The sequence below is a fragment of the Aphis gossypii genome, chromosome 2 (genome assembly GCF_020184175.1).
Source record: "Aphis gossypii isolate Hap1 chromosome 2, ASM2018417v2, whole genome shotgun sequence".
Classification (NCBI taxonomy): Eukaryota; Metazoa; Arthropoda; class Insecta; order Hemiptera; family Aphididae; genus Aphis; species Aphis gossypii.
The window spans coordinates 5,086,748-5,105,570 of NC_065531.1; the positions used below are offsets into that span (position 1 = coordinate 5,086,748).

At 26.0% G+C, this 18,823-nt stretch overlaps 2 protein-coding genes across 5 annotated transcripts in view; one reads left to right on the top strand and one right to left on the bottom strand.

The window, feature by feature from the left end:
* Positions 1-18,823, top strand: part of LOC114129781 (uncharacterized) — a 50,147-nt gene that overhangs the window by 7,234 nt on the left and 24,090 nt on the right. The gene's annotated exons all lie outside the window — the stretch shown is intronic.
* Positions 3,720-13,289, bottom strand: LOC114129782 (uncharacterized). Of its 2 annotated transcripts, none has more exons than XM_027994616.2 (5): positions 13,127-13,289; positions 7,390-7,639; positions 6,544-6,946; positions 4,700-4,888; positions 3,720-4,231 (listed from the first exon to the last, which is right to left on the bottom strand). In XM_027994616.2, the coding sequence occupies exons 1-5, from the start codon at positions 13,131-13,133 to the stop codon at positions 4,118-4,120; spliced, it is 963 nt and encodes a 320-aa protein (XP_027850417.1). In that variant the 5' UTR covers positions 13,134-13,289; the 3' UTR covers positions 3,720-4,117. The 2 variants fall into 2 exon arrangements, with proteins under 2 accessions (XP_027850417.1, XP_027850418.1); XM_027994617.2 differs by having other exon boundaries at positions 4,684-4,888.

Consider the following 18,823-nt stretch of genomic DNA (forward strand, 5'->3'; position numbering starts at 1 on the left):
CAAATCATATAAATATTAGTCAAATTTTTAAATTTTGCGTTTTAAAAATGAGCTTACTCAGGAATTTATTGACTCATCATTAACGAGTACTTATATAGTGTTGAAAATAGTTACAACAAATAAAATAGTTTTTATTATTGGATATAATTATAGATCTATATTTTATATTTGGTCAAAACATACTTAAACAACTGTGATTTAAATCTATTTACAATTAATGAAGTTTAAAAAGGGGTATAGGTACATCTAATTTTGTACACAATATTACACAAATACTTTGAAACTATATTATTTAAATATAATAATTATTACCTAATCAAGTATATAACTATTAATAGTGTTTTATCTCAAAATAAAAATATATGCAATAATACTAGTCAATTTGTTCATAATATTTTTTTTTTTTTTTAAATATTGAATGACTTTAAGTTTTAAAAACTAAAAAATATTATTTCTCATAGTGAGAATAATTTAAAGAAATATATTTTACAATATGAATATTCGCTAATTCATTACTTCAAATTGGTAAATTACTAGCGGAAACTTTGATTTAGGAAGTAAATTCGGGTGTATTAAAATATATTTTTGTAAATACCTAATGTAGGTATTTAACTATTTAAAATTATTTCATATTTCGTTTAAATGCACGAGGTCATTCTTTTATTCTATTCACAAACGCAAATTGTTTTCATGGAATATATTTAAATTAATTCATATAGGTAATGCATGTATAAATTATTATTAATATTATTTAAATATTATAATAAACAATGCAGTGAATACTCACATAAAGTAAAAAACTGTTTCAATGAGTTTTTTAAAGAAACTTAATTACTCGTATAAATAAAATATCTAAAAACTAAAATATATTTCTATAAAAAATAAACATACAGACTAGCATATTAGACACGATTGAAACACTATGGTTTATGATTTTCACAGTACCTACCATAATTTTTATCATATTATAAATATTATTTTCAAAATTTAATGATTATGCATTAATTCCACTTATAATTGTATTTATAATATTTAATTATATGTGAATTTTGAAAATCGGGCCAGTCACTCATGGACTTGTAACAGTAGATATAAGATGTTCGAAAATTATGTTCTAATAATTAAATTTTCAGACGATGTAACTTTGTTATGAAAAATTAATTTTGGTCTGAGATTTTAAGCTGTTATATTGTAGAAACAAGCAGGGGTTAACGAATATGCCGCCTGGGGGTAGATTTTAAAATTCCACCCTTTACAACCCTTGTGACCATCATAAAAATTTAATTATTTTAAAAATAACAGCATTAAAATGGTTATGATATTTGTAAAAAAAAAAAAAATTCTTAGATATAGGATGGACATATGAATCGTGACTTAATATTTTTTATTTTTAAATAGTACAGTATATATTATTTTTTATTATTTACGAGTACTAAATTGTACAATTTTGTTATTTTTTTTATCTATAAGTGTATTTTTATTAATTATTTTACACTAGATTTAAATTTTTGTAGAAGCTTTAATTTTAGATGTCTTCGAAATAATTAGTTTGTTTTTTTAGCTGTTTTACGTAACTCAGCAACACTTAAATTTATGCGCTTTCCTTTCATATTGATTATAAAAAAAAACTATACAAGAATATAAAGTTTATTTTATTTTTAGTTAATTGATCTTGATTAGACTATAGTGCGATTGCTTGATAGTGTATAAATAAATCAAATTTTGAAACTATTAATATAATATTTAATAATCTTACGACTATAAATTTTAATACAGCCATACAGAGATTAAAAACATGGTTATGTGTCAGTGTGCTTACTGTTGTTAACGTATTGTGTACAATTTATAGCCGAAAATAATAAGAACGAAAATAGAAGTGTGTTAATAGGGCGTTTCCAATAACAAGCTCAACACTCACTGATGTAATAACTTTGCTGTAATTTGTATAATATTATTATTTTTTATACAAACTTTTCAATAATTAATTTTTTCATATGAATTATAGTACCTAAATTAGAAAACTTCAAAACTTCTCTTTTCACCGTTAAAAATCTGTCTAACTTATTTTGAGCTAAAATTTTCGATTTTTCTAAGAATTTTTTGGGTGTCCAAAATAACTTGAAAATTTAATATAAGGTTCTTAAGGTATTGTTTTTATTGTAGTTAAAAAAAAAAAAAATTGTTTCGGTCACAATTTTTTTTTTATAAGCATTTATAGTTCAATTTTTTAAGAAATATGTCAAAATCACGAAAATTTGAAAGTAATTTTGTAGTTGAAAAATCGTACAATTTTTTGTGTTTATATCTAAGGTTAAAAAATTCAACACTAAGTTTGTCATAAGTTTTCCTTCAAGTAGCTATAGAGAAAACTCGAAGCATTATTATAGAAAAAATTTTAAGTTTGTTTGAATTTTAATTTTTTACGAATTGCGTAACGATAACGATTTATCGTCAAATGACTTTAATCATTTGTTATTATTCAAAAACTATAAGTCGTAGATACTTGAAAATTTCACCAGTTATTTAGATTGGATAGATATTTTATTTACATGATTTAATTTTCAAAATATTTTGCTTATTTTAATGCTATTTTTAAGCACTAGAGATATTCGTTTTTATTTAGTTTTTTTTTTTATAAATATTGATAACATTTTTTTGGCCGAGACAAAATACTTAAAAATGTAGTATAAAATTCCTCATAAAAGTTAGTTTTATAGTGATTTAAAAATTATAAAAATATATAGTTATAATTTTTTTTATTAGCACTCGAAGTTCAAATATTGACAAAAATTCGTCAAAATCATGAATATTTGCAAATTATTTTGTAGGTATTCATAAAAAATGTTTGTATAAGTAGCTAAGAGTTGAAAATTTAATACAATATTTTCCATTTATTTGGCTAACAATACTTATAAAATAACTTAAATTTTGGTGTATTCAGGCCATTAAAACGTAAACCACCTTTTATACCAACCACTGGAAATTATACCCTAGACAGACAAAGCATTTCGGTTCAGAATCGTTTTTCCTATATCAATATCATGATACCTAATGATACCTATCATTGGATTCAAATTTAATACATCAATAATTATAATGACCTACTATATAGTAGAGCGTTACTTACTTGACCACTCTTTTTTTTTAATTGTCCAACCATTAGACAATACGTTAGACTCTAACGTAACTTTTTTCGACTGTACCTATACGCGGTGTACTTATATTTGTTATTAAATTATTTTTATTTTATTCAATTTATTCTATTCTAATTACTTTAAATATTTTATTGATTATTAGTGTGTAATAATTAAGACATTTAAATTTAAACATAAGCGTAATAATCTTTTAAAGACCATTTGTATTATTTTATATAAAATTAAGCAATATTATTAAGTAAAAATAATACTTCTATTCAAATTTTAAAATACGCTAATACAAAATTATACATATATATATATATTTTATATTTCTAGCACAGCAGTTATTATTGAGTATTTTATAGGATCTTAATCATTAATTAAATTAATTATTAAATAATAATTTATGTTGCTAATTCATTGTAGGTTATAGCAAAATGATAATTTATTTTTTTCAATAAAATAAAATATAAATAAATAACTAATAATACAAAATCTAGATACTTTAGAATACACTTTAAAATATGTTGTTTGTATAAGATGAATTATCATAAGTATTTATGTATTAAAAAAAAAGAAATATAAAAGCAATAAATTGTGGTTAGTTATTATTATATATAAACTATCTCCAAAAATAAATACAATATAGTTTCATAATAATTTATATTATGTTTTGGATTTCAAAAGTAATTCATATTTATTAGAATTATTTATAAATTAATAAAAAAATTATATATATAATTAAGACGTAGTTATATATGAATATAATATTAGACGTAAAATAGTTTTTATATTATCTTATATCCGTAATCATACTTTTTTAGCGCCTACCTATTACCTATTATAAATAATTGATATTTTACAATTTTGTGATGAAGCATACATCAAATATAAATTAGCTTTTATAAAATTATAGTACAATTTAAATAAGAAAAAATATATAATAATAATTACATTTGCTTGTAATATTATTTAATATACTACAATTGTCTTGGAATAATAAAAGGATTGTTTCCATACTCGTTTGGTCTTCTGTTGAATAATGGTTCATTTGGAAAACTGTTACCTACTAATTCTTGTCGATCAATATATTCCTGAAAAATTTATTTGTAATTAAAAATTAATTTAAGTTGCAATAAACTAAAATATTCCTTTAGAAACATTTTTTTTACAATAATATATTGTAATTAAAATATTAAATTTCTTAAAAATAGCGTTATATTTTTTAACTATTGTTGAATATCTAAAGTTATAATATTTCGTGTAATAAATTCAGTTATATAGATATTATAAATGAATATTTTTATTAAACTTAAGTACTAGTTAGAGTTTATGCATATTCTTAAATATTAATGTAAGTTATTATTTTCCAAAATCTCAATTACAATATAGTAATATTATTAATATAAAATGGCTTTATTTATTTTATATTTATTATTATTTTAGCTATAAGCAAATTGATATTAATTAAATTATTTTTAAATAAATTATTTATATTAAGCAATAGCCTTAAACTAATATTAATATGTGTATACCATGCACTTACAGTTTGTGGTTCTTACATTTTTGTTGGAAACTTGTCCATATATACCAGGTTTCAAACCAGGTCTATGATTTCCACTTGGGCCAACTAACACAGAAGGTATGGGTTCGCTACGATCTCCTCCATATTTGTCTACTTCTTGGCTTCCCGAATTTGCACCATCGAAATCGTTGTAACAACAGTATTGTTTTCCCTCATCGCAGCTTCCCTAAAATACATACATTAATAATTAATGTTTTTATGAAATATCTGCAGATAACTTATATTCTTGATTACTTATTTTCTCTTGTTTTGATTATAACTTAATACATTTATTTTTATTTTTTTATAAACTTGTATTAACAATGTTTAGTAAGTTATTAATCCTTAATAAAAACATGTAAAGATTTATTCGTATTTATTTAAAAGATGATAAAAAGGAGTTTTCTCTAATCCGATTAATAGTATGATGGGCTGCATGTGTGTAGCTAGTAGCTACCACAAACTGTTTGTCCGCCAAAAAAACGCATGTCACTTAATGAAATTGTTCAAATCTTATATAGGACAAAGAAAAATTTAGATAATAACAACTATATTATGATGCTTGGAATCCACATCCCACATATTATTATGTAATAAACTATATAAATCTTATTAACATGGTTTATTGTAAAATCACATTTTTAACAAGATAATATTTTATTGAGATAAGAAGCCTTATTTTGTTTGATGATCCTTAATTCAGCTGGTGAATATAAAATATTAAATGGTAGCAAAACCAGAAAATATAATACAATGATTACTTTCAAAGGGATGAATGATAAATATTAAATAGTGAATGTATTTACTATACAAGTTTTTTTTTTATATTTTAAAGCATATTATTTCAATTAAACTTTAATTTTAATCACGCAATGAGGTAAATGTATTAGGGATAAGTGATAAAAGAGAACGGAGTTTGCTATGGGATTACTGTTGGGTTATATACTGTTCATTAAAAACCGAGTAGGTATTATGTAATTAAAAATAGTAATATTTCGAATTTTAATTATACGGTAATAAATATAAATTACTAAATGCTCGTCGTTTTCTTATATATATATATGTATTTAATGCTGGCCCACGTTGTTTTATACATTTTCCTGAAATCGGAAAATTAAAGAGTATAATATAGTAAAGTTAGTTTGGTTATAACATTGTTTTATTAAAGACAATATTTATAATTTTAATATCATAAAAAAATCAAAATATTCCTTGATAAAATATATATGCTAATTGTTTTAAATTTGATTAGCTAATATAACATATTTTTTTTTTTAAAAAAACAATGATTTAAATATGAAATTTAATTAAGCTCCATCTAAACACATTAACACATTTTGTTCTATGTTTTTTTTTTAATGTATTCAAACATTTTATTATTAATGTATTTGTATGGTTTTTTTTCTACTTACTATATTCAATTTATTATAGTTACGATATTTTGGAATAAATATTAAAGTTTCAATTATTTGTTTATAATTTGTGATATTCAAACTTATACAAAAAACATAGGTTTAATTAAAGTTATTGTTTTAATTTTATCAAAATAAAGAACGATATTTCCCACATATTAAACAATTATTTTAGTTTGTATCCCTTTAATTCAATATAGAATATAGATACTTAAATACTTTATCAACTATAATTTAATTTGATACTTTAGAATCAATTCAATTAAATTAAGTACTTAAGTGCTGTCTACCTAGACAATTTGATAGTAATAAATAAATTCAAAAAGTACCTTGTGCCAGCTGGACATATATTGATATATATTACATCATTTTTATTCACGCGTAGATCTCGACGATAATGTATGATATAATAATAATATATTGTACTTACAAATTTGATACCAGGAGATTTACAGTTGAATGAAAATGAGCATTTGCACTTTTCGAAATTTGTGGGATCGCCGTTTTTGTGGACCGCCGGTCGTTGCCACGAGGGCACTGGTCCAGTGAGTATGCCGACTGCAGACCCGGCTGGTTCAGTTGCTACGGGCACGGGTTTTCTGGACGGTGCGTGTATAGAATCGACGATTACAGCCGGCCGCTGTGGTCGCAAAGGTGCTTGGAAGCTTGACAAAGGTCTTTGTGGTAGGGTATTTTGCGGCGGCGGTGGTGGTCTGTCGAAAGGCCTGCTACTAAAAGTCTCAGATATATGGATCGGTTGCTGGATCAAAGGTTCCCTATCTGGTACATAATCCTCGTTGACTTCATAGCGTCCATTTCGTATGGAGTCATCCCTGTACATATATTTAACAGTTTGGGTTAATGTTGGTTTTATGCTCAAGACTTTAGGAATAATTAATTTTAGAAACACCCTATTTAAGCTTAAATGTAACATCTCATTGTAGTTGTTTCAAAATATTATCAGTATCCGTCTATCATATTATATTTAATTATTACTTGTGCAATTATTTTATTGGCATCGGGATTATTGATACAAAACCCATATTTGATAGTATTTTTAATGAATATTACAATAATTCACGACAATTATTTTCACGTGAAAACAATCATGACTCTAGTACATTATTTTAGTAGTTGTGTTGAAATTACTCTTTAATCAAAATATTGATAATACTATCTTATTTGTATTTAAAAAATAATTTTAAAAACTAATACAATTTGAAGATTTTTTTTATTGATGACAAAAAAAATATTTTAAGTCCTACCTTAAGCTTACCTGTAATGTTTAGTATCCAACCTCGGGTTGTTGGCGGGTTGGAATAATGGATTTGGCTTTTGGTTGGGCTGATTGCGCAATAACGGTTTAGCTATTCGGATTACTTCGTCGGATGAAGACCCGATTCTCGAGTCAGCCTTTAATTGCTCATTTGATCTTCCCCATACCCATTTATCGTCATCGGCTAAAGTGACGCCGGTGGACGCCACAAACACTAATAATACCGCAAATAGCGGTCTGTTATTAATTTCTAAAACAAAACGTAATACACTTGATTAATATTTATAGTTTGTATTGTATAGCATATTTTATGTTTATAAATAAATATTTTATTAATTTATTTTCTGTTTATATTTAACCTTAATAAGGATTGTTTGATATTTGAAGTCCATTGTTTAAAATGATTAATGCAAGTATTTATCGATTCTATCGTGTATTCGTGTATAGGAATAAATATAACGTTAGTATATTATTTTATTTAGTCAGCAGTTCGTTATCAAGCACAGATTTTAATCTAGAGTTTAAATTGTTTCGTAATGACATTAAGTAAGGCGACTCGTAAAACTCTAGAGTCTAGAGTTATTCAAACATTCAAGATACCTATACATATGATTCTTGTTCCTGCAAATCATTAGTAAATTGCGAAGTAAAAGTTTTGATTGATAATGATTAAAAGAATAGGTATTACCTATATTATATAATATTTAAACTGTTTACAATAATTTATAATAATGTACTCATCGATTTGTTGCATATCGAATATAAATAATAAAATATAAGTGAAATAATGATAAAAATAACAAATAATGAATAGGTACTTCTATTAATAATATATTTGTACCCAAAATATAATGTACGTATTCTGAAATATTGAAAAAATGTTGTTTTGTATTTTATTTTTGTGGTGTAATTTAATTTTTTATTTGTTTTTTTATTTTTGATTTAGATGTATTAAAAATATTGTACAATATCGTCCCGATTATGTTACAGGTATTAATAATAATAAAGAAAATTCAATTAAGTTTTGTTTTTATTTTTGCCTTTATTATTTTGTCGTATAATGTATAAATTATTATTTAACGAGTAATTTCCATTTTTTGATAAATTTCTTTCAATTATAACCAAATACATTTTTATTTCAAACATTTTAATTATCACTGTTCAAAATTAAAATAATTTCTCTTTATAAGCTAATATTGTCGAATTTAAAATTGCATATTTTTAACATATAACTTCATTAAAAAATCATTGAAGTGCATAAAATTAAACTAAATTGTCTGACATAAAGATATAACACTGATTATTGAAAAGACAAAATTGATTGTAATATCGTATAGAATCTGTTGGTATGGTATTAATATGACAATAGTATTATCGTGTTAAGATACCATAACAAAGTGTTACGAAAGATTACAGACTTCGAATGTTCTACAATAGTTGATGATACCTATCATTAAAACAAATGTCCTAATTTTATTTGTTGACAGGATAGGTTTGCAATTCACAGTTTAATATGTGATATTATTTAGTAAAAATTTGATTTAAAAATAATTTTAATGAACACTGATATAAAATGATAGAATACTGAATTTAATTAGATGATCTTGTTGGAGATTTTAATTGATGATTATATAATGTAATCGAATACTGTTATAATCGTTAAGTTAGGTTAGGTTAGAGTATACTCGTATGCATCTATTTAAAATTGTTGTAAATAGTGCGTGATTTTTTCATTTATTTATTTAATATAAGTTTATTATATACTATTAAACATAAACTATATGTGACATTGATGGGTAAAAGATATATTATGCATAACAACATAAAAGTCGTGAAGGGGGAGACCAGTCAGTAATAGAACCTCAAAATTTGTTCATACTTATTAAGTTTTTATTAAAATATATTCCTTTGAATCAGTTTATTTTGTTTTAACAATAGATATTTTGTGGAAATATGAGGTAAAACACAATGTTCATTTTGAGTGGAAGCATTTAGAATGATTTTTTGTAAGCTCAATGACTGTTGGTTATTTTGGATCGCCATGGAACACAATATAATTTTATATTGTCACCTCACACTTTATAAATTTAATAATAAATTACTATAATAAAAAATGTATAATAATATGTTGATAAACAATTATTTTATAAGAAAATTCAAATATTGTTGTATAAGTATGCATATGCATTTTATGACGAAAGACTTCCACTGCGAGGTTTTTTAAATCGATATTTCATTATTTTATCAATTAAGCCTATTGTTCTAATTTATAATAGATGGACCATAAAGAATCATCTTTAAAAATGTTTTTTATAGACATTTTATAGTCATCTTTTTTAGGAATTTAATACTAATTAATTTCTAAGTTATATTAGGTGATTAAACATATATTATGAAAATTTAATTATAAATTAATTCATATTAAATATTGAATTTATGTAAGAAATCTATATTTATATAGTATTTTTAAATTACTTATTTCCATCAATCAAACATTAAATTCAAAACTTATTAGATATATCCCTTTCAAATTTATTTTTTAATCTTTGTTCATAGCTATATTTATCATTTTCGATTTTAAGTATTATGTAATTAAAAATTATGAATTATATTAACAAAATAATTTATTATAAAATATTACCATATTTTATAGTGTCTAGTGAAACTCGTAATTTTATTGCTTAGATTAACAAGTTAAATATTACCTCAATTAGAACTAATGGATTTTTTTTTACTGTATGTTTCGAAATATGAATACATATAAAATGTAATTCTATTTTATTACTTTGAATGAATTGTTATTTATTTAAGCCTATTTTTGAAGGAAAACTACTCATTCACAATCATAATGACTGCAACAACCCACTATTAGTGTTTTTCTTGTATAATGTTATGGTCAACTGTTTATTTTTATTGAAATTCGTTAATCAATGATTTTATTGGTACGCAAAGAAGCTTTATTATTAATTTATATAAACATCTACGTGTATTTTTTTAATTTCCTCGATTGAAAATTAGTAATTTACTACCCTCAAATATCAAATTTAGTTTATAATTTGTGCACATTAAACTATGTTTTTCTGCTATTTCAACTAATATACTCTATTGAATGTAAGAACGAAATAATTAGAATAATTCATGTATGGAATAAACTAATAAACATTATTATGATCATCTTTTTTTTCGAATGCAGTCTACATTGAGATAATTTGGCTTGTCCAAGATCAATTAATTGTTTTTCTACAAAATACAACAATATTTTGATTTCGTATTTAGTAAAATCTAATCGATTTTGTCGACTTTAGTTTGAGTTCATCCAAATCGTATAGTTTATGGTTAAGCATAACGTATTTATCATATTCGGACATTCGCTATTGTTATTGTGATGGTCAATGGGTTTTCCCACGTTTGCCTTGACACCGAATCGCCATGATATTATTACATTACCCATTAGGATTACCGGTACCTATCGTTAATTTCATATGTCCATTTCACCCATCATATCGTGAGCCAGTAATTCTTAACGCTCCCACGCGGCCAAAATGTAACGCGTATATGTTTTGATATGTGCAAGGTCGCGAGACCTTGTCAATTCGATCTGTTGTCCTCGTCGGTAAAATACGTAGGTATGCGATATCCATCGTTTAAGACAGCACCGAATACTTCTAAAAATTTTAAATTTAAGCTCAGTTTATTTAATTTTGGTATGTATAATAATACCAAACAACGATTTAGTAAATAACAAATTAAGCGCAAGCATCTTTTTAAGTTTTGAACGTAACATAATAATATTATGAACAAAGTATTCACCAATGTGTATAACGTGTTTTTAAATTATTAGGAATCTTTTATAGTTTTCACTAACTTGTGGTTAGGTATATAACATAATATAAGATTTGATAAACTTAATTTTAATTTATCATTAGAATGATTTATTTTTCTAACCATATTTCTGGGGTCAACTCTAAAATTACTTCTAGGGTGAGATAATTAGAACTACCTATCTGTATAATTGTTATTTTAATGCTCTTATTGTAAAATTTATGCAATAAATAATAGCTATTATTTTATTATAAAAAACGATGAAAATAAAAATTTTATAATGGATCATTTGAGGGTTTGGTGGTTATATTATAAATCAAAAGTGTTTTCATTACAATAAAATAAAAACATTGTTCACCGAAATATTTTTTTTAACTAGAAATAAAAAATATACCATAAAAAAATTAACCATCAAAGTATAAGGGTTAATCATAACATGGAACCGACCTTTCCGGGTATGGTAATAAAGTACAATTTTATCATAATTATTTTTTTACTATATAGTATATTTAACAACATTATTTAGGATAATGGTGGCAAAATGGTAATTAGTGCACTAAAGAACATATTATACAAACATAATCCTATGTAAATAAACAGTCAGTAAATATACAAATGCCTTGTTCATATAGTATAATATAATGATGTTTTTAGTACTTGTAAAAAAAAAAAAAAACATTTAAAAAAAATGCCATTGTATGTCTTATTTTATATCAACTATTATATTATTATTCATTCCATCGGTTAGTTTTCAATAAATATATACAGTTTATTATCGTTTATTGTAATGCTTGGTCTAATCATTTTAGTGTTCATTTTTAATTTAATATCTTTAAATTATGTATTACAAATTACAATAGCCTGATCTTTAAAAAGTTATTTAACGTATTTTCAATGTTCCTAGGAATTTCAAATAACTATTAAATTGATATAGTAGAGCTAGTATTTAAAATTGTAAATAATTCAAGGAAAAAGTAAACCTTTGAAATATCCTACATACATTTTTAGGTAAACAAATACGTTTTATTCGTTTTTCGATTAAGTATTTTAATATTATTTTTTGTTGTTGTTATTAGAAACTTCAGTTAAGTTAGGTGTTACTATATTATTCAAAGTCTACGACATGATATTAATTTCAGGTTATTATAGTGAATTTATATTAATGATAATAGGGTGGTGTTTGCATACGAGCTTTGTAAATAACACTATTAACAATTTCTTAACTGAACTTGAATGTATTTTCATAAAATATTTCATTTTATAGTTATTATTTGTTAGATGGAGATTTTTATAGTATTGTACCTCTATATAACTACTGCAGCTATGTAATTACAAAATTAAATATAGAATGCGGGCGTATAGGTATTAAAGGAGGTATAGCTTATTTTTGAATTACCACGGAAAGAGAGAGAGAGGTTTGCAAATTGTATATTTTTTCAGTTCATAGATAATTTTCTAAATAATAGTAGGTATATATTATAATGTTATTTCTATAGTTACCGTTCCTACATGTATTACTGGGTTTAAAAGAAATACTAAGTTTTAATCCCAAATACACGTTACGACCTGCTCGTATTTTTGAAAGAAATGTTATGTAATAAATCACATATATATATATCCACTGTAATATTATTGCAGCTATTGAAATAATTTTCTTGCTTGTTACTAGCATTAAAACTTAATTTTGATCAACCACACGGATAACCTATAATGACGTAGTCAGAGCGTGTCTTAAATTGATAGTTTTTACCTCGAAACTTTAGAAAACTTTTCATTTATATAGAATCGACGAAATGAAGCGAATACAATATGAGAGTAGAATTGCAAAAGTCGAACTTACACAATATTATATTATTGAAAGATAGAAAACGTATTTGTACTTATGACATTACTATTTGCTACTAATGTTACTCACTCGTCATTTGATTGTTGTCGTCTCGGCGTGGCAGTCTGTCTAATGAGCGATATCGGTATACACTGTTTGACTTACATAAGATTAGTGAGCTCAGTTGGATACAGATATTTTAGACGTCGTCGAAATAGTGGAAAAGAGAGCGTTAAAATTTTTTCTTGTCGAATAGAAGGGGACGACTATATAACCGGCAAAAAACCACGTGGGAATGTTGTTATTATTATTGTTCTTCGGTGGTGGAAACTATTGGACGAGTTTGAAAAATTATTATCACGTTTTTCAGTGCGATCCTCTATAATAATATTGGCAGATGCCCTCTTACCTTCAAAATTCACGTCCAAAGGACGACTGGATGACTATAATATAATTCACACATTGACATTGAAACATTTTGTCCACGGTCAAAAATGTGTTTCACTGTAATGGGTACTGATGGTATTTACTTGTCATGAAAAATCATAATATAATATGTAGGGCATAGGATTCAAAAGATTCAATTATTCTTTTTAAAAATTGTTGCCTTAGTACTAATGTTGCATTAAATCTTAAAATATTAATTCAACTTTCATGACTTTTAAATGCTTAATATTATTATAATAATTTGCAATTCAGTTTTTTTTTTAAAGAACTCATTTCGAAACTAATATTAGAGTTTATTTTCTTCCAATTGTATATTAGAATAGTGACTATTATGTATAAAAAATATAGGTATATAGTATGAAAATAATAATATTTATTAGTTTTTCAAAACAAAAACATTAAATGATTTTTTGTATTTAATAAAATAGGCATAGCAATTAACATAATAGGTATTTAATATACATAATAATATAGTGCATATCATCAGTACCCTTTTTGAAATTTCTGTTATATATAAAAACAGAAAAATTATAATAAACCTACCTATTAAGTATAAATTACATTATTGTTGCGTCAATTAAAAGTATAAGTTCGTGATGTTACGTTGTTTTAAATTTGAATCACGTACCCTACTTTAAGTAACATCCGTGTATATTATATTTTATTAAATGTATAAAACAAACTTAAAAAAGTAATACGCCTAGAAATAATAATAATATTATAACGATACTATATTATTTCAATCTTTTTGTAGGTGTTATATAATAATTTATATGTCACGCGTGTATACATAGTAGACGAATAAACTGAAACGTTTTCTGTATAAAATAAATGTAACAGTTGTATTCTAATGTATACACTTAACCTGCAGTCATTATATTAAAATATTTTTATCTTTGGTAATATACATTGCAGTGTTCGCGATGTGCGTATACGATGCGTTGTGACAGTCCAGATCTATACATGACGGCCGAAACGAATGGAATAATAATTATAAGAAAAGCGAAAAAATAATTAAATGATCTCGTTATATTCTTATCCTACTATAGCGATAATATAATGCCGTCGATTGACGTGTTCTGGAGTTATCAGTCTGAGTATAAACATTAATTCTGCAATTACCTTGGGAAACTAGTAAATAAAGATAAAAAAATAATATTCAGAGATGCACATTCAAATTAGGTAGAGGGGGACAGTTTATTTATTTGCAGTTAATTGGCTAAAAGAAATTATTGGAATAAAAAAAGTAACTATAAATTTACTTATTCGTATAACTTCATGTTTTAAAATAAGTAAAAACTATTTTAAATAATTATAGCAATAATAATTATAAATTAAAAAATAATAGTATATTTACAATAATATAATTCTGTTAATTTGTTCGATTTATTATATTTTTTCTTAAGAAAAAACAACCATCCTTGACAAAATAATATATTTATTAAAGTTTGTGTATTAAATCATATCAAAATGATGATTATTGTAGGTACATTTGTATACTTACCATTCTTAAACAAATTATAATGACGAAAAGGTATGTTGCTTATAAACATAAAATATATAACAGATTTGTACCACAATCAACTATTATCCATTTGATGATAATAATTAGTAATCAATGTGATAAAAAATATACGATTTATTAATACCACGATTAATAATTGGTAAAATAATAATTGACTTAGAATCAATAGTCAGCGGTACTGAAGATCGCTTATTTTTCAATTAGTTTTGCTATCATGGATTAAACGTTGAGCTATCTCAGTCGTCCAGTAATCCCACTAAACTGAATCATATAGTATATGTTATGGGAAATACGTTAAAATGCTATTTTGGCCGGTCCAAATCAAAGTAGACTTTCGTAACAATAAAAAAATCAAAAAAATTATTACATAAAGTATGGCAATATTGAGTTGAATTTGGAGTTTAAACTTAAACAAGCGATTTTATAGTAATACTTCTGTGGAAATTACAATTAGAAAAAATACTAAGAGGAGAAAAAACGTACCATTACCATCTATGCAATTAATTAATAAACAAACGCAAAATTTGCTATTTTGCTTTACATTTTACGGTATCAAACTTGAACCAAATGGATACGGCGTTCTCATATTTGTGATGTCTGAATGAGTGTATTAATTATTGTTTGGCGCATTAGTTGATAACTCAGAATCTAACACAATACGATGGTTTTTCAACAACACTGTCTATTGCTTTTCTATGATAATATGAATCATATATTTGTTGTATCGGTGTACTACTCATAAAATTCACTGTACGGGCTAAACAAATTATTATTCGACATATTATGTGCTCTCGTATGGAAACTCATCAAATCCCAAATTACGACGGTAATAATTTAAAAACCGAGTGTAATATTTGTGCTTAGAACACTCAAGCCATCTCACAAATTAAACCTACTAGAATAATACACATAATTATAATATTATCATCGGAACACATCGTTATTCGGTGTTTACGTACGATTAATTCCGGTGCGAATCTCTCCGCCCGTTCGGATATCCGAACTGCAGCTGCAACAGAAATCTGCTGCAGTCGTGTACCGTGTATGCTCACTATTATTGCAATAGGTCGGGATGACAGTCATTACGTGCACAACGACCGTGTGTTGTATAACATCGTGTTATGTATACAGTCGGACTCGGACACGGCTAAGCGGCGTCGAATTCGGCGGGCGTATAATAATGACAGACTCTGGTCACGGCGGACAATATTGATTTTGTTCCACGGTGCAGTGCCCTTTAATGTTTCAAACGTCAATTGATCCATGCGTTTGACGCTTTTCACCAATTATTTCACAAACACGCGCGTTCGCGCCGTTCAAATGAATTATGCCCACAACCTAAAACAGCGTTTAATCCTTCGGCGTTAACGGCACAAGTCGATGCGATCGATCACATTACTGTGATACGATTCGTTGCCAGTATTGTTAGCATTATGTTTAACTATTATAGGCCATGTATGCATGTGCGGAAAACAAGTTTTCAGACGTTTTTCTGCGAAACGCTCTACCTGCATACTACAATATATATTATACGCGCCAATAATCCGATGAAATAATCGCGTTCACGGTTCGAAACGTATAATTAATTTGTATACCGTACTGCACGTGCATTACGGAACAAATCGGCATTCGTGTATGTGCTGCAGCGTGATGTATATTATTATTATCATTCAAAAACCAGGAGTTGTTTGATAATATTATGTTATTTAATATTCATATTTCGAAATCGAATAACACTTACTATGCAAGTATGTTAAATCACGAGTTACGAGAAGATGTTTGGATTAACACTTTTACTTTCATCGTTGTACGGTTTAAAAACTGTATTCAGCGAAACAATTAGATGTTATAATACAGTATCAATCTGTGGAAACTGTTCAGCGATGGGTTTTTAACATCTAACATTTCACCATTTGTTTTTCTGCACCACGTACACCTTGTTACGTATAATATTATGCACGGAACACGAGCATCTCCGCTGTTTAGTAAATGTAAAGAACATTAAGACATTAAGTGAATATTGGTTAAATATTAACAAATAATAAACCTATATTTATTTATATCGTTTAAATATTTACAATATCAATGCAAGTAGCGTATGATAAGTACATTTGAGAATAAATAAAGAATTAAACAATTGAGAGAACCTCTAATCTCGATTTGATTTTTAATGTATTTAATTAACGTTATTTTTTTTTTATCGTATAATATATATTTAAGTTTATTATTGTTTTGAATAATTCAATTGCATTCAATAATACTATTGATAAAGGATAAATGACATTTCGGTTAGTTGACATTTTTTAAAATTAATTTATCAATGACAGTTGACAGAAGCTGATTGATAAGGGTTTAAAATTCGTTTAAGAAAGAAGTTAATTAAATAGTTAAGTTTTCGTTTTTAAGTACCCATTTTAATTATATTTGTTGAGTGTTTGGTGTTCAATTTAGTAGATTATGAATAATTTTGATTGAAATATTATTTTTAAACTTTAGGAGATTTTATTGATATTAATTTATTAAATTTTAAACTTTAGTTAAATACAGAGATAAATAATGTCTTTACTTGGTCAAAAAAAAAATGTAATAAATTGTATTTAATTATTGATTGAATCATATACAATGATTTTTAATCTTTTAAATTGTAACAATTTTATTAAAAATTTATCCTACCATTTCTTGTTATTGTTGCACAGTGCACATCATTCGTAAAGTAATTTAAGAAATTATTTAATATTTGTATCTATCACATACCTACATTACAAAATTATGAAATATTTATTTAACATTATTGAATTAGTGCATAGTTATTAAATTATTTTTTATTTAATTGCAATAATTTACGTTATTAAAATGGATATTTTACTAAACAGTTATTAAATTAATAATTGCTGAGGAGACAATGTTGAAAGAAAAATTTCATTCAGCTGATCCAATTTTTTTAATTTAGTAAACTTTGTCATGATTTTGACAAATATATAATATTATTATAATATAATACCCCTAATATTTAATAAAATTATATCTGTCGTATTTTTGAGTGAAAAAAAACAGTTCACCCCAATCGAGATTATTCTAGATCCGCGCTGCCCGCACACAGTTCTTATACCTACAACGTACTATTATAGGCTCGTTACGTCGCGTTTTTCCCATATTCTACGGTCAACTAACTCGATATTATTGCTATTGTTTTTTTTTATTATTATTATTTTACAGCATGAGTAGAAACAATAATAATTATTGTGTCGGCGGTTTCAATACAGTGATCTCGCGAGGTTCGCGGACGGCGGCGCCGCGACCGCGTGACCGTCGACGGTTTGAAACGACCGATTTGTTATTTATTATAATTTCGCAACGATCGGCCGGAGGGAGTCGTCCGTCTCCGCACACGACACCGTCGTCGTCGTATACGCATCATAGGTACGATTTATAATAATAATGGCACCACCGGAGATACTCGTGCGCATTGGGCAAACGGTGCGCTAGTTAGCCGTGCCGTGTCGGAGCGGATTTCGTGGACCCAAAATCCGGGATTTCTGGTCGAACCGTTCGGTCAAAACGATATTTTCGCGCCGTCCGCCCATCGTGACGGCAGAAACGGCGCCGTGTAATGGGATACGTAAAAGTGTACAGAGGGCATTATCACGCGTGTGATAATAATTTAATAAGAATAATTATTATTATTACGACACGGAAAACGCGGAACGCGCAACAGTCGTCCTCCCGCTGGTGTTAGTGGACTGAAAATCAGATAGTGAAATGAGCCGATGCACAACGTTTCGCCATAATGCGTGTAACACAAACACGGGCGAGAG

Excerpts from the sequence above, each read along its gene's own strand:
- LOC114129782 (XM_027994616.2), bottom strand. Across the intron at positions 6,947-7,389 it reads TTGGATACTAAACATTACAG|GGATGACTCCATACGAAATG; the intron begins GTAAGCTTAAGG and ends ATATATGTACAG. Across the intron at positions 4,232-4,699 it reads GACAAGTTTCCAACAAAAAT|GAATATATTGATCGACAAGA; the intron begins GTAAGAACCACA and ends TAAATTTTTCAG.